Source organism: Nannobrachium achirus (genome assembly GCF_963921795.1).
Source record: "Nannobrachium achirus genome assembly, chromosome: 2".
Lineage (NCBI taxonomy): Eukaryota > Metazoa > Chordata > Actinopteri > Myctophiformes > Myctophidae > Nannobrachium > Nannobrachium achirus.
In genome coordinates, this window is record NC_137811.1 from 48,953,395 (window position 1) to 48,975,612 (window position 22,218).

General features: G+C 43.7%; 2 protein-coding genes across 2 annotated transcripts in view; one reads left to right on the forward strand and one right to left on the reverse strand.

Moving 5' to 3' along the window:
• Positions 1-22,218, reverse strand: part of LOC308309097 (CUB and sushi domain-containing protein 3-like) — a gene marked incomplete at both ends in the record, with an annotated part of 377,797 nt that overhangs the window by 47,068 nt on the left and 308,511 nt on the right. Inside the window, 3 exons of the mRNA XM_080754567.1 lie at positions 2,446-2,628; positions 7,289-7,465; positions 9,934-10,116. Of these exons, the coding sequence (XP_080610693.1) occupies positions 2,446-2,628; positions 7,289-7,465; positions 9,934-10,116 (543 nt within the window). The remainder of the gene's footprint in view (positions 1-2,445; positions 2,629-7,288; positions 7,466-9,933; positions 10,117-22,218) is intronic.
• Positions 14,754-15,692, forward strand: LOC308308118 (dehydrogenase/reductase SDR family member 1-like; the record flags this gene model as incomplete). Its single annotated transcript, XM_080753486.1, has 1 exon — positions 14,754-15,692. One exon carries the CDS (start codon positions 14,754-14,756, stop codon positions 15,690-15,692), a length of 939 nt encoding a protein of 312 aa, XP_080609612.1.

Consider the following 22,218-nt stretch of genomic DNA (forward strand, 5'->3'; position numbering starts at 1 on the left):
GGTTCCCCAGCAGAACCCAGCAGCCCTCATAGCATACATTGGAGCCCATAAGCCTAACGCTTTTACGCTATGGGGCTTTTAAGCCGTGACATCATTTTGTAGTCAGACCTCCAAGCAGATTTATTGTCAATATCTGTCCCTCGCTATTTCAACAGATCCGAGACAAAAATAACGACTAAAGTATAATTCTACCACTTTCCTTTCAACAACAAAGAGAAGAAAAATTAGTAAATAGTAAAAATAGTAAAAAGATTTGCGTTTTTTGGGGGCAAAAGTTCTCCTCTGCCTACAAAATGATGTCAGACTTAACAGCCCCATTTGTTTGAGGTCAAGGACTAGTTGTCATTACAAACACATCCATCCATGCTTTGGTTGTCCCACACGAGCCACCATAGTCTTATAAATCATGTTTTGGGGTGCCAAACAAAGTGACTGTACTGGCCAATCACAGCATGTCTTTTCCGGGACTTAGCAAAACACAGAACAGCCTATCTGTTTAACTCGTACAGTGCCCCGGGCCACAAGTGGCCGCTAGAGTGCCAGAAATATCTGTATAGGCCTTCGCTCTAGCTACCGTAGAAGAAGACAGTACTGCCTTGTATTTCACTGCAGCCGCTGCTATGGGGGACTAGAGGAGGAAGATAGCTAACACTTAGCCATTCACTGTTTTATTTTTTAGAAGCCCGATCTAAAGCTATTTCAGTCGCAAAGAAAACGTTCTGGTTGGTCACAAATCAGAAATCAGAGAAAACCCTCTCTAAAGATGTGACTTATTATTGGAGTGGGCGGCCCGATGCGGCCGCGTTGCGCGATTACGGCCCGTGGATGGCCGAGTGGGGCCCGGGCCATGGATGGAAATTTAGACCGGGGCTTCGTTGAGGCCTCCGATTAATTAATTCATTTTATTAAATATCCCGGACTAGTCCGGGATAGGCACCCTGGAATACGTCGCGCCGCCAACAGTATAGATTGAGTTTTTTTGGGGGGGCTCTAAACTTTATTTTTAACCATTTTCAATGGGTTAGGGTTAGGGTTCAAGTTCAAATTTATTTAATTCTGAAAGTTAATGGTATGGTATGTCCAGAAATAGAGAGGAGCTAGATACAGGTACAAATGGTCTCTACCCCAGTTTCTTTTTCAATCTGTCTGTCTGTCTGTCTGTCTGTCTGTCTGTCTGCCTGCCTGCCTGCCTGCCTGCCTGCCTGCCTGCCTGCCTGCCTGCCTCCCTGCCTGCCTGCCTGCCTGCCTGCCTGCCTGCCTCCCTGTCTGCATGCCTGCCTGCCTGCCTGCCTCCCTGTCTGCCTGCCTGTCTGTCTCTCTCTCCCCCTCTCTCCCTTTCTGTCTTTGTCTCTGCCTCTGCCTCCACACCTCATTCTCCATCTCTGTGTGCGAACCGAAAGCCAGCTCTCCCCTTTCTGTTGCAGTGACAGCAGCCTACGAAACTGTTCCTTAGCAACAATGTGGCGCCATTTGCCTCGTGGGCTTTTCCTGACACAGCCTTACTTTGGAACCGTTCACTGCACAAGTTAATCCTCCCTGCGATGCTCACTTTTGGGCACCAACGCCAGCTATGCTAATCTATGCCTCCACCCAGGCACCATAAATCACAGCAATGTGCGGCGCTTTAACAGGCGAGCAGCAGCTCCCTCCTCTTTGTAGACTCGCTAACTCTGGCGGTAATCAAGCTCATGGAGTATGCAAAACTGCTGGAGAGAGGCCATGATTAACCATTGAAATATAATTACTGTGATCCTCATTGCACGATGAGGAGGAGATAGTAGACATCCATCATCCCATGTCAGAGGAACTGTTGAGCCACACGGCTCCAGGCAACCACAGGTACTGTAGCATGTTGGTTGCAGGCGAGGGCGAAATGCTTGCGAATGCCCTAGATCAAAGGCTCTCAAATGGGGTTTATGTTATATCTGGACATATCATTTTCATATCACTAGTTTTATCACTTACAGACACATCACATAATCTCTGTTCATAAGAAAGCATTATATGCTTTATGCTTTATAGCATGTGAGTGAGTTCCAATACATATCTTATACTGTATCTTATATCGAGTGCTTGTATCTTCTAAACTAAACCAACCCTGACATTATCTGAACACAGAAGAACTCCCCTGTGTCACCTTGCCTGCTAATCTAATTAGATCTCAGGGTGTATAAGTGTGCGCTTTGTACGGTACATGACACTGGTGCTAGGCATGCCAAGGATGGTACAGTATGGTCGGATGGTTATCAAGGTCGACTGTCTTCTGCTGTGTGCACCGTGTGTGTGTGTGTGTGTGTGTGTGTGTGTGTGTGTGTGTGTGTGTGTGTGTGTGTGTGTGTGTGTGTGTGTGTGTGTGTGTGTGTGTGTGTGTGCGTGCGTGCATGCATGCGTGTGTGTGTGCCCGCGTGCTTGCGTACGTGTGTGCGTATGTGTGGTCAGTCTTACCTTGGCATGCTGGCATAGTACCACTCCAGGTGCCGTTGTTGGTACAGGTTCTCGCAACGGTGCCCTCGCCTCCTACCATCAGGTAGCCTGGCTGGCACGCAAATGTCACATTCTGGCCCACGGTGATGTCATCGCCGAACCTAAGCCCATTGGCCGGAACGCCCGGGTCACCGCAGGTGATCACTGTAAGGGGCCATGAGGGCAAAAGAGAGAAATAGCACTAACATTAAATGAGAGCGATGAGCAATGAAGCACAAGTGCCTTGGCTGTCATTCCACAAAGGTGAGGTCACAAGAGACGGCAGGGGGGAGGAATGGGATTTTCAATATCCAACTACAGTATGGCATGTGTGCATTGGTCTATAATATCAGGGGTTTTCAAAGTGGGTGACGGGGCATCCTGGGGTGGCGTGACGGCAGTCCAGGGGTGCCGCGAGATAATTTGATAATATTTGGAATTTATTTGGCCACTTGGACACAAAAATATTTAGTATCATTTTAAACTTGAAGTACAAAGTTATTTTCAGTCAGTTCTAACCAAAATGGCTATTATCTCAATGTTTTCTTCGCAACATAATCTCTAAAATATCGTCACTGTTGGGCAGAAACCTCGTATCTCCAAGTTTCAATGTGTACGTCTTTTGGTAAAGCAAAGCCTTGCATCATATGACTGTCGCACAAAACTAGTGAAAACAGCCGATCTACAAGCACACAACGCCTCGCGGTGCTTGTAGATCTGCTGTTTTCACTAGTTTAGTACATTTTATAGATGATAAATACAAAACAAACAGTTTTGGACATACAAGGTTTCCACCCGACAACGATGATATGCTATAAATATAAGGTGCAGGGCGTGAAAATTATAATGTTGGGGTGCCTCGGATTAAAACAAATATTTATGGGGTGCCCTGAGACAAAGAAAATTGGGAACCCCTGGTCTATATACTGTATGGTCATGTTATTTTGCTATAGGTGATGTACAGTAATGCCTGTCAGAAGAAAAGATTGCGTTCTGTGTTCTCTAAAAGCTCAATCCTACATATTCTATATTCTATTCATATTCTCCTTATTGAAATACCATGTGTCAAAAGGGTATTTTGCATCAGCTACATTTTGAACATTATTCCAAGGAGTTTATCCAATTTTGTGAAATTCTCCAGGCTCCATTTTGAGTGATAGGTCTTTTGACACCTATCTGGCAGAAGACCGTATACCGTAGTTTTCAGTCCGTGGAGTGCCTGCTTATGTAAGATGCCTGAGAGCCACATACATAGCCTCAGAAAATGGCACTTTTGCGTACCTTTCCACAGAAGGGTTATTTCATGACAAGACCCAGAACTGTCCAGAGAGGTTTGAATGCAATCACGATTTTGTTCTCTCAGTTGGGGATCTTGGATTATCACAATGATGGGAAATAGAAACTGACAAAGCCTGCTGTCTCTGTAGCCCTGAGTCTGTGTGTGTGTGTGTGTGTGTGTGTGTGTGTGTGTGTGTGTGTGTGTGTGTGTGTGCGTGCGTGCGTGCGTGCGTGCGTGCGTGCGTGCGTGCGTGCGTGCGTGCGTGCGTGCGTGCGTGCGTGCGTGTGTGCTTGTGTTTGTAGCCTTGAGAAGACACAGGTTCGTTTTGACTGCTAGGTTAACGCATTACAACCAGACACATTTGCTTCAATTAAGCATGGTGTGTATCTCCAAATGCAGATGGAAGCAGGTGGCATGAATAACAGGTCTGATGAAATTTTCAATTGGTATCAATTAAAAAGTGTCTCACGAGGTTCTGAACAAGCAGACTGCAGTATCTAGGGAAGACAAAGACACAGGCAGACTGACTATGTTCTGCATTGCCACTAAACACATTGGTAGAGAGGCAAATACTTGAGGGGGAGAGAAACCCCACAAAAATCAACAGAACCAATAAAAGTGGTTCTGTAATGTACTCTAAGTCTAGAACTGACGGTGGTTTTACAGTTTCCATGCTCCACCTTCGTACTTTACTGATCTAAATGTATTCCATAACACTGCATAAAGATCCTTTACCAGGGGACAGGGGTACCTGGTGCCTGGTTAGTGCACAGACCATGCTCCTTTGGGCCGTGTGGACCTGAATTTAAATCGGACTCCCATCCTGTCACGCATATCTCTCATCTCTGTGTCCTTGGTCTTTCCCCACTCCCCTATCCGAAGAATAACGCATAAAAAATGCTGAAACAATAAACTGAAAGTACCAGGCATCTTTACACTTTCTCTCTCCCCTTGAGAATGCTGTGTGACTTTGATCCAGTAACCTGGGCGATCGATAATCATTGAACTGTGAAAATGATCGTCTCCCATAATGCAGGCATATTGAGCCAATCCTGGCATCTCAGAGTTTTAGTTGTCCCTGACCCAGGCACTAAAATATAATGCAGAGTGTTAACTTTATGTCCATCAAAAGGCAGAAAGGAGAGCTGGGTGGTGCAGGGTGGTACGTACAGGCCATGGGACCGGTGACGGACCGGTCACAAAGTATAGGAAGGAAATGTATGTTCTCCAGCCTGAGATATCGTCGTTGTCGGGTGAAAACCTTGTATGTCCAAAACCGTTCGTTTTGCATTTAGCATTTTGAAAATGATTTAAACTAGTGAAAACAGCCGATCTACAAGCACACAACGCCTCGCGGTGCGAGGCGTTGTGTGCTTGCAGATCTGCTGTTTTCACTACTTTTGTGCGACGGCCTTGTGTGATGAAGCAGTGCTTTACTTTGTGAAAAAATTTACAAATTTGAAACTTGGAGATACAAGGTTTCTGCCCGACTGTGACGATATACTTGGTTGTTCATTGTGTCAAAAACAGCAGATCTGCCATTTCTGGTGTATGACACCGGTGCAGCACAACTACTGTAAGTAGAAATCCTGCTTCTCTCTGCATGTCTAATCACAGTAATTCCTTTTAATAGAGCCATCTCCCTCCATCATCTGTCTTTGTCTCTCTCTGCGTCTGTGTGTCTATGCACGTGTGCGCATATGCTTCACACTGCATCACATATTCCATAGGCTTGCTCATTCCAGAATTGAAAATAAGCACAAACCATTTTATCTTCTTTTTGAGATTCAATTACCAACAATACCAAGACAGGGTGCAGGAGCAGGAACACGATTATGCTCAAAGAGAAGAAAAATATGTAATTTTGTTTAATAGGTATTCTGGTGCAAATTGAATATAGATCGACACGCTCCTTAATTACCACAGGGCTCATTTGCTGGGATGCGGGCGATAAAAACTGTCTTGACAGTTCTGACGCCTTGCTGAGAGCGAGCTAGAGGGACTGCAAGATTTATATGCCATTTGAAATCTGAGGCGGTATTTTACCACTGCCGTTGATCAGTTAGAGCCTCCCCTCTCCTCTAGGCCTGTTCCGTTTGGCTTAATTTATTCAGAGAGGGGAGGGGGTTTATTGCCATTGACAAAGAATGTGTTTACTTCAGTGATGGAGCATCTTGCGAGAGCAGAGTCTGATTGAAGAAACAGCAAGGTGCTTATTGGCACGGCGTAGACTAGAGTCATGCTCAGTGACACACCCTGGGCCAGGGGTGTCGCACCAAATTATGGGCCCTGGGTACTTTAACTATTGAAAAATAGCAGATATACAAGCTCACAGCGCGGCTGCGAGCTTGTACAGTAGATCTGCTATTTTTGAACAATCGTGAAAATGTGTGCAAGTCTTTGAATATTTCTGAATATAAGTTTTTTTTTAAAAACCTATGTTTCTATGTCAGTGGTGCTCAAACTTTTTCATGTGATGGACCACCAAAAGGATGGCCATGGACCCCCATCTCAAAATATTTTGTTTCAGGGAAGATTTTGAGTTGCAAATGTTCGCTTAAACAATACACTATTCAAAGATGTGCACACATGTTCACGACTTTAAAAAAATAGCAGATCTACAAGCTCACAGCGTGGCACTCGGTCTGCTATTTTTCAATAGCTAAAGTATCAAATAATTCCAGGCCCCTCCACCTTGGGCCCTAGTATCTCAGTCCCACTTTTCCCCCCCTTGTGACGCCCCTGCCCTGGGCCACGTACTACACTGCTCTCCCTGGAGGTGAAAAGATTTAGATGACAGCCGTCGGAGGTGTGTCTAATCTTGCTGCATTTCGCACTGGGAAATGCACCACTTCTCTCCTTTTCTTTTCTTCTGTAATTGTTGATTCTATTCCAGGCAACGATGACAAATCCCATTTCTGCCAGATAATGTCACTGAGCCAAAATGTGATGAGGCACACAGTAAAATTCTCAACGTTAATTTAACCTGGAAATACATTCAACACTGAGGATTTCACTGTGCAGGAGCCAGCGCTGGAAAGTAACTAAATACATGTACACAAGTACATTACAATTTTGAGTACTTCTACTTCTACTGGAGTATTTCCAATTTTATATACTTTTACTTCTACTCCACTTCATCTCAGAGACAAATGTTGTTTTAAATTTGTATACATTGAAATGGGACATTCTGCAGAATGAGTACTTTCTACTTTTGGTACTTTAAGTATATTTCGATACCAATACGTTTGTACTTTTACTCAAGTAAATGTAGAATTCCAGACTTTTACTTATATATTTTTACATGTAGTATCGATACATTTTCCACCACTGGCAGGTGCGTCTGATTCTGTTCTCTCAGAATCTCTGGTTCTGTGTTGCGGTAGTGAGCCAGACCACATCCCTTCCAGGCCAGATATGGTCTATTTATGACAGTGTGTGGAGCGAGAGAGCTGAGCCTCATTCATATTTCACAATGCAGGAATGATAAAGCAAGCCGGGGATAGGCGTATCATAACTGTTTCTATTCCTGTGTCCGATACGTACGTGTGCAGTTTGGAGCTGTGCCGGACCACGTGCCGTTGGCCAGACACTGGCGCGTGGGCGCGCCTGAGAGGAAGTAGCCTTCCATGCACGAATAGACGATGGAGTGGGAGAAGGTGGTGCCGTCCAGGCGGGAGACGCGGCCGTGAGCTGGCGTACCCGGGTTCCCACAATGCACCGCTGCAATGGAGGACAGAAGAGAGGAGGCAAAGGTCAGAGGCGCGAAAGATCAATTACCTCAGGGTTCCCCGAGGTGCCGAGAGATGGCTAGTGCAGTTTGCAAGACGCTTTAACCACTTAATGTAGCCACAAAATGTTTCTGGATTATTTTTGAAAAGCTAACAATGCATTGCGATGTGTCGTGAGCTTATGGATTGTTATTTACATTTTTATAATATGATATATTATTTGACAATATTCCCAACATAGGGTTGTCAGATTTGAAATCAAACATTGTACATATCTTCATGTGTGTGTGTGTGTGTGTGTGTGTGTGTGTGTGTGTGTGTGTGTGTGTGTGTGTGTGTGTGTGTGTACGCGCACGCGCGCGTAAGCGTGAATGCGCACGTGCGTGAATGCGCATGTGCGTGTGTAAACCGCCTAGGAACAGTGCACCACACAGTTTAAGAACGACTGAACAGCATTAATTTGTTTTCATTAAAAAGCCTTAGACAATGACCAAGGCCAATCTAAAATACTTTTTTCACCATTTATGGGACATTCTGCCTGACAGGATCATTTCATGCTGAATCCCGAGGGAGTTTGTTTCAAGTGTTTTCTCTCTGCACGAAATCATGTTTCATTACTAAATTGATTTACCCTTTCAATCACTTAATTGTCTGGAAAATTTGAAATAGTGATTTCAGCAGGAGACGGAAGTGTGGGCACAGGCGCAATTTCCTGCTAGAAGCCAGACACACGTACACACACACACACACACACACACACACACACACACACACACACACACACACACACACACACACACACACACACACACACACACACACACACACACACACACACACACGTGCATGCACACATTTGAATATTCATGCCCAACCTCAGACATGTACGGATCACAGATAAGCCAATGTAAGCCATGTCGTATGACTCAATCGTTGAATAATTCATCTCAAACAAGACGACAGACATATACACTAAGTATCAGAGACAGAAGGCCTGGATGGCACCATGGCCGAGATATTAAGCTGAACATTCATATTGACTGTTTTCTGGAGATTACAGCGGGCCATACATAACAGATGGCTGGACTTAACAGCTGACACGCCTTTAGATCATAGACAGACAACAAGAAAACTCATTCAAGCAGTGGATTCCTTCCCTGCTGGAATGAGGGGAGAGTAATTGTGACCGAAGGTCGCAGTTTACCATGAGAAATGTCACAGCTTGTCTGACCCAAGAGCCTGCTTTACTCTGATTTACACCCTACCTTCCCCGAAAACATTAATATTAAGTCCATATGTATATGGATATATATTAATAAAGGATAAAATGAATAAAATGTCCATATACAGTATTGGCATTCCCAGATGATGCCCTGTTAGGGTACGCCCTTATGCCCATATATGGAGATATATGGGTAACTGGTCGGAAATACTGGCCAGATGGCCAAGAATTGGCGCGACCTCGCCTCGTCTTACAAGTAACTTAATAAGTTCAGCTGCATATGTGTGAGTGTGTGTGTGTGTGTTGTGTTGTGTTGTGTTGTGTTGTGTTGTGTTGTGTTGTGTTGTGTGCGTGCGTGCGTGCGTGCGTGCGTGCGTGCGTGCGTGCGTGCGTGCGCGTGTGTGTGTGTGTGCGTGCGAGTGTGTGTGTGAGAGAGAGAAAGAGAGAGAGAGAGAGGGAGGTACAGAGTGAAATAACTAGAGGCAGAGACCAATAGCAAGATGAAGAAAGACAAGACAGCTAGACATCCAGATGGATTTCTGCCTTTTCGGGAGAAATGATATAAGTTGAATGAGGAAGAGAGAGAGAGGGAAAGGCAGAAATAGAGAGGAGCACTGATGGGTCTACATCGGCCTGTCATATTAAAAATTACATTGGTGTTGTGCCAAGCTGGACAGTATAGACAATTGCACCGGTGCAGCCAAACCCTTCTATCCTCAATATCCTGTTGACCCCTGGGGCTAATTTATGCACCACGTAGCGCTGGCTCACCGCGAAGCAATATCTTCAAAATCCAAAATGATTCATTTATCACATTCCAAAAAGGAACTTGGCTTTAGGTCTTTGTAATTAATGGATTTTTTTCCTCCTCCCCCCTCCCCCTCTTTGGTTGGAGATCTGGAGGCTATGAACAGCACCATGTGCTGGCGGAAAATACCAGACTGCAGCAAAGAGGTGCTTATCCATCTGGTGCAGAACTGTGTTTGTGAACATTTGTCCATGCGTGCGTGTGAGTGTGTGTGCGCGCGCGTGTGTGAGAGATCGATCGTGTGCAAAACACCCGCATGTTCACCACCTTGAGCTTGCTTGTAACATTTGTAAAAAGAAGGGAAAAAAAGCTTTCTCAATACATGTCAGACACAACCTGCCTGCGGCTCCTATCCTCCGTATCACTACCGCTACTGTCTGACACACGTGTAATTTTCACACAGGACATTTCAAATAAAAAGTCCCCTCACGTTTGCAGAAGGGCTGTCGTCCCGACCAGGTCCCGTTGGGGAAGCAGATCCTCTCTGCCGAGCCGTACAGCGTGTGACCCACTGCGCAGGTGAAGCGCACTTTGCTGCGCAGCTTGAAGTTGCCCGCCTCTCTGCTGGCGTGGGAGGGCGTGCCAGGGTCCCCACAGGTGCCCGCCGAGTCGCCTGCAATGAGAGACAAACAGCCAAGGAACAGTCAGGACGGGCAAGTATGGAGATAGCATAATATTTCTCTTTGTTCCCCTGTGTGTGTTCAGGGATGTCGCACCACATTTTGGGCCCTGGGTACAAGGATTCACTGCGGGCCCTCCATGAATGTTCTTCATGGGGGCGGGGGGTTTAACCCATTTAGACCGGGAACGCATTATTACACTTTGAATATTTCAAATCCTTCTAAGGTTTATGTTAGTGGTGCTCAAACCTTTTCATGTGAAGGACCCCCAAAATGATATGTATTTGGCCACAGATGTATTTGGCCAAACATGTATTTGACCCCCATCACAAAATATTTAGTTCCAGGGACCCCCCAGAAGCAAAATTTGAGTTACAAATGTTACATATTCAAAGATTTGCACACATTTTCACGACTTTTCAAAAATAGCAGATCTACAAGCTTGCAGCACGGCACTCGGTGCCGCGCAGTGAGCTTGTATATTTGCTATTTTTCAATATCTAAAGTATAAAATAATTAAGGCCCCTCCACCTTGGGCCCTGGTAACTCAGTCCCACTTCCCCCCCCCCCCTTGTGACACCCCTGCTTGTGTGTGTTCACAGTCGAAGCAGCCCCACACACACCTCTCCACTCTGTCACGCAGGAGGGGAACAATGAAGAAGACCCGCACTTGAGGCTTCCTACAGTAGACGCCGCTATAAAACACAAAATGCACCAATGAGCATTTGTCACCAGGCCAACAACCTGGAGGACCGATAGTTTTCACTGCTTTGACACAGAGAGCATCCCTCCCATAAAAGCTGCAGCGGAAGCACTAAAACGCAACCAGCTGTGGTTATGAGAAATGATGAATACAGTTTGACCTCGGGAGCCCGATCCTTTATCATTATCCTGAAAGATCTCTCCTGCAGAGGAATAATGTATAACACGCTTTCACTGTGTTCAACCACTTGTCTCGCACATCTACAATATCTACGAGCTAACGCCCGTAAAAGGATACACGGCGCGTCCTGTTAGAAACGTATGTATCCAGCGGACACAGGAAGCAAAAGAGAAAAAAGAAAACTCTTGGAAAGAAGTTCTCTCCAGATGCAAGAAATGAGAGAAAGACAGAGAGAGAGAGAGAGAGAGAGAGAGAGAGAGAGAGCGAGAGAGAGAGAGAGAGAGAGAGAGAGAGAGAGAGAGAGAGAGAGAGCGCAACACCCGTGTGTAACTAAGTATAATTTAGGCACGAGTACATCACAGAGTTAAGGCGACTGACCAGGGATGCATCCCTTGAGCACAGCAGAAGCACGTTCTGCACATTAACACCCCTCCTCTGACATGTCTCTTGCTGCTGCTGCTGCTGCCAGAGCTACTGCACCACTCTCTCACAGAAATGAGACCAGCTACAGTACAAAAGCCTCTGAAATAAAAAAAAGGATCTGGCTTCAGAGGATAAAGCAAAGCGCGACACAGGGGGGAAGAGTGAAAGTGCATGTACAGTAGAGTACATGCATGCGTAATGTGTGTGCACATGCACATGCATGTGTGCAGGCACGTGCACACATAGACATCAAAGGGGGCTTGAGCCCCTGCCCTTTTAACCGTCTGTAAAAAGTGCCCTCTCCAGACCATGAATGCAGTTTTAACTATGGTGAAAGAAATGCAAATGCCCTCTTTCCATGCCATACCTGAAAGGCAGCATTTAAGAAAATTGCCTTGTCCAAACTCTCCTGAACTTGAATGCAGCATCTTATGTTGAAAGAATTGCCCTCTCTGCGTAGAAATACATGCCGTACGTCACATCACGAGTATCCACTTGATTATGCTTAGTTTAGTGTGGCATCAAGTACCGAAAATAGCCAACCTCCAAGCTGCGACTGCAAAGGCCCTTTTAGAAATTTCAGCCCCTGCCTCTTTAACATTCTCTGCACGTCCCTGCATGTGTGCGTATGTGTGACGGCGTACCGTAGATTACCTGCTTGTCTGTACAGTATCACTCTCACCTTGTGATCTGGATTTTTATAGTTATCAGAGGGTGTTCCTTGAGCAGGGCATACACACAGTGCATGGCAGCCTGCGTGTTTGCTACACCACACTCTGTACACGCGGCAGCATGCACCTGCAGTAATATCACCCATGTTGACACAAAGCAACTCATATCTTCTGTCAACACCCCTCTGCCTGTGCGTGTGTGTGTGTGTGTGTGTCTGTTTGACTCTGTGGTGCTTGTCTATGTGTGTGTGCGCGTGCGTGCGTGCGTGCGTGCGTGCGTGCGTGCGTGTGCGTGTGTCTGCTGTGCTTGTCTACTGTGTGTTTGTCTGTGTGAGAGTGTCTACCTGTCCATGTGTGCGTATGTGGTTGTGTTTGCTAGTACACAACATCTGTGTGAGTCTCCTTTGCCGAGACGAGGCAGCCTACCCTGTCCTGTCCTGCAGTCTGACAGCTATAATGTCACCACTAACTTGGATGCCGGTGGATTAGGAATGAATCTCCAAATTATATGCTGTTCTCCAGGCACCCGTTATGGAGAAAATATTCAAGATTCAAGAATAAGGAATTCAAGGACTATACAGCTCTAAAAGTGGTTCCTAAGCATAGAGGAACGTGTTAGTTAGTGTCAATAGCACCTTTGTTAAATGGTGATATACTGTATAGCACTGTTTCCCAAACACTGGGTGGGGACCCATTTTTATGGGTTATTATCATTTCAAAACATTTTCAATAAACATTCCCAAAAAACTAAATAATTTTTCATGAATTAAAAACAAAATTCAATGATTTTGTTCAGTAATTTCATGAAGAAATCAAAGAAATTCCTTAAATTAGAACACAAATGTTTGAGAAGTAGTGAAAATAGCCAATCTACAAGCTCACAACGGAGCACGATGCAACGCGTTGTGAGCTTGCAGACCTACTGTTTTCACTAGTTTGGGTCCCGGGCAAACGTCTAATTTATTTTTTGGGTCTCGAGCTAAAAGGTTTGCGAACCACTGGTCTATAGAATCATTAGATCTGCCGAAACTAAGTTATAGAACCAGTAGAAAACCCCTGTGGAATCATACAGCGGCTTAACAGCTGCTTTATATGGCTGTGGTGATACTGTACACTACCTCAACCATCCCAAAGAACTGCTGAAGAAACTTTATTGATTCTTCAGCAAAACCAATATCATTAGGTGCATTAAGTAAAGTGAAAAAGTATGTAATTACATCTGCCAGAACAACACACAACACGTTTATGCCTACACCTCCAGAAATGTTAAAACCTTACTTGAATCACCCAATGACCACTTATAGTAAATGTATAATGCTTTACAACAGTGTAACGCTAACCTATTACTACTATGAAAATGGATAATGGATTTACGGTACATACAGCATAAAAGGGACATGGCAGACAGATACAACCAACAGATACCTAAGGGCGAGAAGCGACCTCACCCATTAGGGCGAGGTGCATGCATATGGGTGACCTCGCAGAGGTGCGTGCACATGGACGCGTGCACACATCCGCCATGGGTGACAGCAGACCGCTGGGCGAGCACTGGTGCTTTGGCCTGGGATCAACTTTGACTAAAAAATGCACAGTTGGTTGTTTAAGTTGGCCAAAATGTGACCATATTTTCCCAAATATGAAGATGACTGACGTCTGACATCATACAGTAGATGTTTGATGTCATAGACCACATGAGACTGATACAATATTCCCAGATATGGGCTTAATATTGATGACAGTGTGACTCTCGTTGCAGTTGGTTGTTTAAGTCGGACAAAATGAGGCTTTATTTTCCCAAATATGGATGAGTTGGGATGAGGTGCCACACACTGTGACGCACATGGGCTTAATATTGATGACATCAGGGATCTCCATATATGGGCATAAAAGGGACAGAATTAATTTGCAACATCATTGTGATGTTAGAACAGGTCAGCTATATCCTTCTGCTGAGCTGGTATGAGGTGTAATTGTGATGTCAGAAGAGTGACAGACAGATGTCAGAAGAGTTACAGACAGACATGAGCTGGAGGTTTTCATACTAAGTAGCGACCTATGGTCGCTATCATAGTTTATCATAGACAATAGACATCATAGTACCAACGTCATTGAATGGCCTCCAAGTACAATGAGAATCATTACTGCACTATAGCACACATTGCATAACCAAAGGGGCAAAGAATCTGTGTGTGCGTGTGCCAGTGTTGTTTTTGTTGACGAGACGATAACGAAAATGTGTGTGTGTGAAAAGAAAATGTGTGTGTGTGTGTGTGTGTGTGTGTGTGTGTGTGTGTGTGTGTGAGTGTGTGTGCGTGTGCGTGCGTGCGTGCGTGCGTGTGTGTGTGCAGGTGCCTCTCACTTGGCATGTGTATCGCAGAAGACCCAAGGGTGTGTTGTGTGTGTTGGACCTGCAGTTGTCCAGAGCTGTAAATCCAAACAGCTCTGTATCTATCTGTCTGTCTGTCTGTCTGTCTGTCTGTCTGTGTCCCCTTTATGTCCATGTATGGAGTTACCTGATGTCATCAGTATGACGCAGTGGTGGAATAAGTTCTCCGGTTTTTGTGTTTACTTTTCATATTCATAGGAAGAGTTCCGTTGATGTTACATGCGCCAAGGGACGTGTGAAGACTAATTCGACCGCCAGGTAAAGATGTCCCTTTCAGGCTGGGTGTGTCTGGTGACAGGGGCCTCCCGGGGCATTGGCAAAGGAATAGCTCTACAATTGTCAGAATCCGGGGCTACTGTCTACATCACAGGTCGCCTGGAGATTACTCTCAAACTCACCGCAGCAGAGGTTACAGAGCGGGGTGGGAAGTGTGTTCCGGTGGTCTGTGATTCCTCAAAGGATGAAGACATTAAGGAACTGTTCGAACAGATCAAACAGGAACAAAACGGGAGACTGGACATCCTCGTTAACAATGCCTATGCTGGGACGCCGGCTCTGTTTGAGAATATGGGAAAGAAGTTCTGGGAGACTGACCCGTCCATGTGGGATATGATAAACAACACAGGTCTACGAGGTCACTACTTCTGCACTGTCTATGCATCACGGTTAATGGTGGCACAGGGCCGACGGGGCTTGATTGTCGTCATCTCGTCCATGGGAGGGATGCAGTATTTCTTCAATGTGCCCTATGGCGTTGGTAAAGCCGCTTGTGACAGGCTAGCGGCAGACACTGCTGTTGAACTGAAAGAGAAAGGGGTGGCCTCGGTCAGTCTGTGGCCTGGGCCAGTGCAGACAGAACTGGTTAGTCAGTTCGTACTGGAGGACACACCCTTGTCCTCCATTTTTCCTTCTGAATTAAAGGCATTGTTTGCCAATGGAGAATCCACAGAGCTGAGTGGGAAGCTCATTGTAGCACTGGCGAGAGACAAAAAGCTCATGTCAATGACGGGCAAAGTACTGATGAACTGTGACCTTGCAAGGCACTATGGGATACGAGACATTAATGGTCGGAAAGTGGTTGATTATTTGTCCTTCAAATTTCTCCTGAAACAAGCTAACTTTCCCCCCTGGCTGACCCGTTATATGCCCGCTTTCCTGCGTGTGCCAAAGTTTGTTCTCTCCCTTGTAGCTGGGCGATTTTAAACACTTAAAACGCTCCATCTATTCTTAATGAAATGGACCTGAGTTACAACTGTAACTGTAACCTGCTCAACCAAAATTCTTCAGCGGAAATAGAAGATCTACAAGCGAGAACAGTTTGACCTCCTTACAAACACTACATACAGTATTTATTCTGTGAACACTACATATTTATTCTGTTATGATCCATTAAACAATTTAAATAATGGTATGTTTTTTCTTGCATAGATTTTATATTTTCTTAAAGCAACAATTTAACACTTATAATGACTTGCATTTTAACTGTGATTGTGATTATGAAGCATTACACAATTATTACAATGTATTAACTAACTATAACTATAAGAATTAACATGGGATGCATATGGAAGTGTAAACAAAAACTCAATGTCAAGCAGAAATATTATAATACTTGTCTTGACTTAATAAGGCTTTATCTGTTTAATTATTACTTACAAGTACTGCGTTCGGTGCCGTCTGTTTCCGGCTTATTTTTTTTTAGTTTTCGTCAGTGAAAAAACGTAGTCGACCAACATCTTTACCTGCCCCAGCAGAGCGCACAAGTAGGTTGATGATAGCTGGTATGTGGGTGGGTGCCTGGGTGGCTATATGTGGCCAATGAGGGAACGCTGCTCCCTCATTGGCTAAAGGCCCAGCCAATGAGGGAGCAGCATTCTTGATGACGTAACCACCATACTGTACATACAGGTCACATACCCACATACTGTACCCACAGACAGCTATCATCACCCAACTTGTGTACTCTGCTGGTCGCACCTGTCATTTTCGCAAATTACCAGCCTTATTTGGCTGAGTTCACAAGGTGCAAGCTGGCACCTTGACAGAGTGCAGTCAGGCAACCATACTATTGTACTATTGTTCTTTCTTTCTTTCTTTCTTTCTTTCTTTCTTTCTTTCTTTCTTTCTTTCTTTCTTTCCGGATAAACTTCAGGATTGGTCATGCTTCACGTGACATCACAATATCTAATATATAAATGGTAAGGAATTCATTTCCCAACCTTTTCTAGTTATATACAGTGTTATGATTAGATTATAGTCCGTTATGATTAGATTATTATTATGCATTATAAGTGTGTTTAGAAAGCATAGACTTCATAGAAGATGTTACCCAATTGCTTTTCAAACCGCCTTCCTAAGATGCAAATGCGCCAGCAAGTATTTTGAATCAATGATGCCTTTATCCGCGGTGAAAACCTGACCGCGTTCCGAGTCATAATTGCATCAATTTATCATTAAATGTGTTATATATACTGTATGTACACAAACAACAGACAAATTAATCGAGGAGGGAAAAATATGCTCCCATTTTGTAAGGACCTTTACTGATAAGGATGGCCTGGAGCAGGGGCGTCACACCAAATTCTGGGCCCTGGGTACAAGGATTCACTGCGGGCCCCCCATTAATGTTAACTATTGAAAAATAGCAGATATACAAGCTCACAGTGCGGCACCGAGTGCCGCGCTGCGAGCTTGTAGATCTGCTATTTTTGAAAAATCGTGAAAATGTGTGCCAAGAAACCTATGTTTGCATGTCAGTGATGCTCAAACTTTTTCATGTGAAGGACCCCCCATCTCAAAATATTTAGTTCCAAGGACCCCCCAGAAGCAAAATTTGAGTTACAAATGTTCACTTAAAAAATACATATATTCAAAGATTTGCGCACATTTTCACAACACGGTGCCACGCTGTGAGCTTGTAGATCTGCTATTTTTCAATAGCTAAAGTTACTAGGGCCCCTCCACCTTGGGCCCTGGTAACTCAGTCCCACTTTCCTACCCCTTGTGACGCCCCTGCCTGGAGGGACGGTTGGTTGCAGGGATGGACATGTGGATGGATGGTGGAAGGATGGCAGCCATCTGGTACACCTACATTCTGCTGGAACTGCAATGTGTCATTGTAAGATCTGTGGTCTCATACTGTCAATCATTTCTCCCATGGTCATGATGATTCTGTCGACAGAGCCAGTATAACTTGGCTATAAATTGGTACTAAAAATGTTATGGGAAAACAACCTGTGAAAACAACCTGTGTTTTGTCCTTCGGGAGGCTGACTATTAGAGTGACGGCTTCCCAGCACAGATGGAGTGATGTGACTGGTTGAAGAATATGAGAAAGAACTGATTGCAATAAAGCTCGTCTGTATTGATATGTGGTGGTGTAAAGAGAATATCTGTGGAAGTTGTTGCCAATTAGATTTTCAAAACTACATTCTGCTTCCACCAAGGCCACCCATACAAAACAAAACAAAAAACAATCTGCTATCTGACAATATGGAGCAGGTATAAGCAGTATCATAATGCTCTGAATTAAATAGAGTTAAAATGTTATATAGCAAATACTGAAATTATCAGAGTATCATCAATGAACCATTAACAACCATATTATAACCAATAGCAACCATATCACATCACTAACAATATCACATCCATAGTTTTTTCCAGTATAGTCAAATGTAATTAGTAATCCTAATCCATTACTTTTCTTTAAATTGCAACTTCCGATCACTAATCAACTTCGATCAAAGCGGTTAATTAGAACCTAGTGACTGCTGAAGTAATTAGTTAATAGTTACTCTAGCTCTTAGTTTCCCCTCAATATGTCCTCTTCCTTTACAAAATCAGTGCCACACAACACAATTCATATGACCTTAAAGTCAAACCAATCATTGAGCCAGAAAGATTCCAGCCCTGGAGCTGGAACAGCTCATTTTTAAATACCTTTCTTGAGCTTAGTTTGATTCATCTTAAATGGCAAATGATGTGGTCATGCTTGAGGTCAATTGGGTATTGTGCAAGTTAAATTAAGTGCTGTGGGGGTCTTTTCAAAGTAATTTTGCCCAGGTATGATGACCGGGGGAAGAGACTTGACAGTAAGACATCATACAATAAAAAATATCAAATTATATTTCGCAGTTCAAAGGTTAATGGGCAGCAGTGGTGAAGGTTAGGGAAGCACGCTTGTGGCTTAAAGCAGGGGTGTCGCACCTAATTCTGGGCCCTGGGTACAAGGATTCACTGCGGGCCCCCCATGAATGTTCTTCATAGGGGGAGGGGGTTTAACCCATTTAGACTGGGAACGCATTATTACGCATTATTTTGTGCTTTAACTATTGAAAAATAGCAGATATACAAGCTCACAGCACGGCAGCGAGTGCCGCGCTGCGAGCTTGTAGATCTGCTATTTTTGAAAATGTTTGATTTTCTTTGTCAGTGGTTCTCAAACGTTTTCATGTGAAGGACCCCCCAAAATGATATGTATTTGGCCACGGACCCCCATCTCAAAATATTTAGTTCCCCCCCAGAAGCAAAATTTGAGTTACAAATGTTCGCTTAAAAAATATACATACCGGTATATTCAAAGATTTGCACACATTTTCACGACCTTTTCAAAAATAGCAGATCTACAAGCTCGCAGCGTGGCACTCGGTGCCGCGCTGTGAGCTTGTATATCTGCTATTTTTCAATAGTTAAAGCATTAAATAATTCTAGGCCTAAATGTCTTTTAACTGAGTGTGAGGCAAGGTCTCATGCTCAGCAAACCTACCCTAGCTGCATAAATAAAGGATAAAAAAGTGAACAAAGAAAAACATGAAAATAGAAATAAATGCATTCAATAAAGCTTGTGTGTTTTGACAGTGAAGTGCAAATCAAATCACCTAGTTGTTTTTGCCAATTTGCTTTTTGGAAAATAGCCTCTAGCTTAGTAATTCTTTCTTTGTTTCTTAATCAAATGCACAAAAAAAAAATAATAATAATAACCTTTGTCGGTATGCCTATAATTTCAGGCCTGAAAATAGTAGTTATACAGGATTGATTAGTATGCAGGCAGGCACAAACAATACTATTGGAGAATTTAAACACTCCACTTATTCACTTCTGAAGAACTCCAAACTCTGTCATACAGGTCTGCTTACAAAAAGTACTTCTAGGACAGTGAATTCACTGGAGTATACAGACTGGGCAAACAGGCAATAAAGACATTCTACTTAAGTGGTCAGGAGCACTTAAGTGTGATGGGAGGAAATAGCTGAGACGGTAAAGATTTGATCTTCCTGACAATATAAGGAACACTTTCTCTTTTGTTCTTTTTAAGAAAATGTCATGCAGAGAGTCTGCAACCAAAGAAAAAATGGCAAAGGACATAAGATGGGTAGAGAATAAGCTTTGGTTACTATGAGTATAAATCTTCATTTCGGTAATGTCGCCAGTAATATCTTCCACTCAATTGATCGTTATTTCATGCAGGCAATGCCATTAGCCCCTTCGCATACTGTGGTTGTGGTGGACTGCTCATCAATCAAACCTCCTCTCACTATCAAATCAAACAAAAATAATGGTCTCTTTGGGATCAGGATAACGGTTCTGAGACGTCTGATGAGTGATATTTGGCACTGATGCATAATCAGTATTCTATTCTTGCAATTAGCACTCATCAGCCAAACAGAAAAGGCACTAGATTTCCCAGTCATAAATAGCTTTGAGTGTCTGGGTTACTTTGTATGCGTGCATGAATAAGCTAATCATGCAGGATATGGACATGTGATATCTCTCTCTCTCACACACACACACACACACACACACACACACACACACAGGCACACACACACACACACACACACACACACACACACACACACACACACACACACACACACACACACACACACACACACACACACACACACACACACACACACACACACACACACACAGGCACACTAGACTGGCCTACTAGAGGACTACTTAAAGGGGTACTGTCACCACACAAACGTGTACCCGTCCATAATAGCCCCAACCCCTTTAAGCAATACTCGTAGGCTGTTGTCAGAGTACTCGCTATACCCATTGTTAGAGTGCCCAGTGTGGTACGTGTACCTGTACTCTAGTCTAGTCTGTAGGCTACTAATAATACAGTACAGTGCATGGATGAAGGATCGGGGGTTGTCCAGAACCGCCGATCCGACCAATATGCAAGTAAATGGGCATATGGAGATCTCTGTATCTGTCTGTTCTGATGTGACGAGTTCAATAATAGAGAGTAAAGAAGAGGAAAATAACCATTTCTTCTCTGTATATTCTCTGTGAAATGTTGATGTCACGAAATGATGACATGAAACAACGTTTCACGTCACCGAGGGCATGAAAGTATGAAACATCCGATGAAACCCCAAAATGCTCCAGGGGTGCTGCACAGCGGCTGATCTGATCCTGCGCTTTGACCTCTTTGATGTGTTGCATACTGTAGGTGCAGGGGGACTGTGTATGCGAGTCTAAAAAAATCACAAACACGGCTGACATACTTTATCTAGTAGTGTATGTACAGTACACGCACCACTGCCAGCTGTTAGGAAGCCACATTTCAGTCACCTGTGACTCTGTCTATGTTCACTTATTTTGTTACATTTTGTTTAGTAACATGGCATAATTGTTGGCATTAACATATCTCTCAGTTGCTGTAGTCAGACAACTGCACAGATATAAAAAGTATGGACTTCACTCACTCAAATGCACACTGAATGCAATTATTCTCCTTACACACAGTAGTTATGCCAACAGTGTTGATTGAATTGACTAACATTTGGGGCCTCTAGGGCAACATGTGAGAACTTGCTGCATTCACAGGAAGCCCAACAGATTCTACTGGCATTCGCGAAGGGCTTTAATCCAACATTTTGTAATTATCGAATGTTTGGGCGAATCAGTTCAACAAGTTCAACAACCAGGCAATTTTATTGCAGCTCTACTGAATAAAAGTAGGCTGTCAGTAAGAAACTGTCCACAGTATTGACATTATATATGGTACATGTTATTCTGAAATGCTAGTTGGTTAGTTGACTTTATTACATAACCATTGCTGTATTCTCTGTTTCAATCTTTTTCCCCTCTTCCTCAACTCTGAATGTCCTTCGCTGTCCATGGTGCTGAAGAGGGTACATACAGTAGCATACTGTACTGTATATCAGGGGGAAGTAGCAATGTTGCTGACATTGTGTTAACAGGCCTGTGTATTATTGTATTTGCATTTTGCACTAAAGGACTTGATTGTATCAATGTGGTGTGTGCTCATGTGACCGTTAAGCAGTCTGAGTGATTTATCAATGGTGGCACTTTAAGGCAGTCTTTAGCTGTTGTTGTTGTTGTGTGTGTATATATATATATACAGTAGGAGATATTATGTTTGTGCTTTTTCAGCAGATATGGAGAACCTTTCCCATTGTAAGTCATTAACATAAAACTGCTTTAAAAGAGCAACTGATACTATTGTCTGGATATGGACTAGCATGTAAATAAATATTCTGAAGTTGGCCCTTATTTGTTATCCTACCTTTAACATTGCAGGAAATGCTGGGGGAAAATATATCGTTATTGAAGCTGTTTTTGTGTAAAAAGGTCTGTTTTTACAAATTAAGTGATCTGCTAAAATATCTAGAGTATCAACTCAGTATTTGATTCATCGTCCATTTTAGCAGCATAACAGAGAGGAACTGTTAGGATAAACCTGTAATAT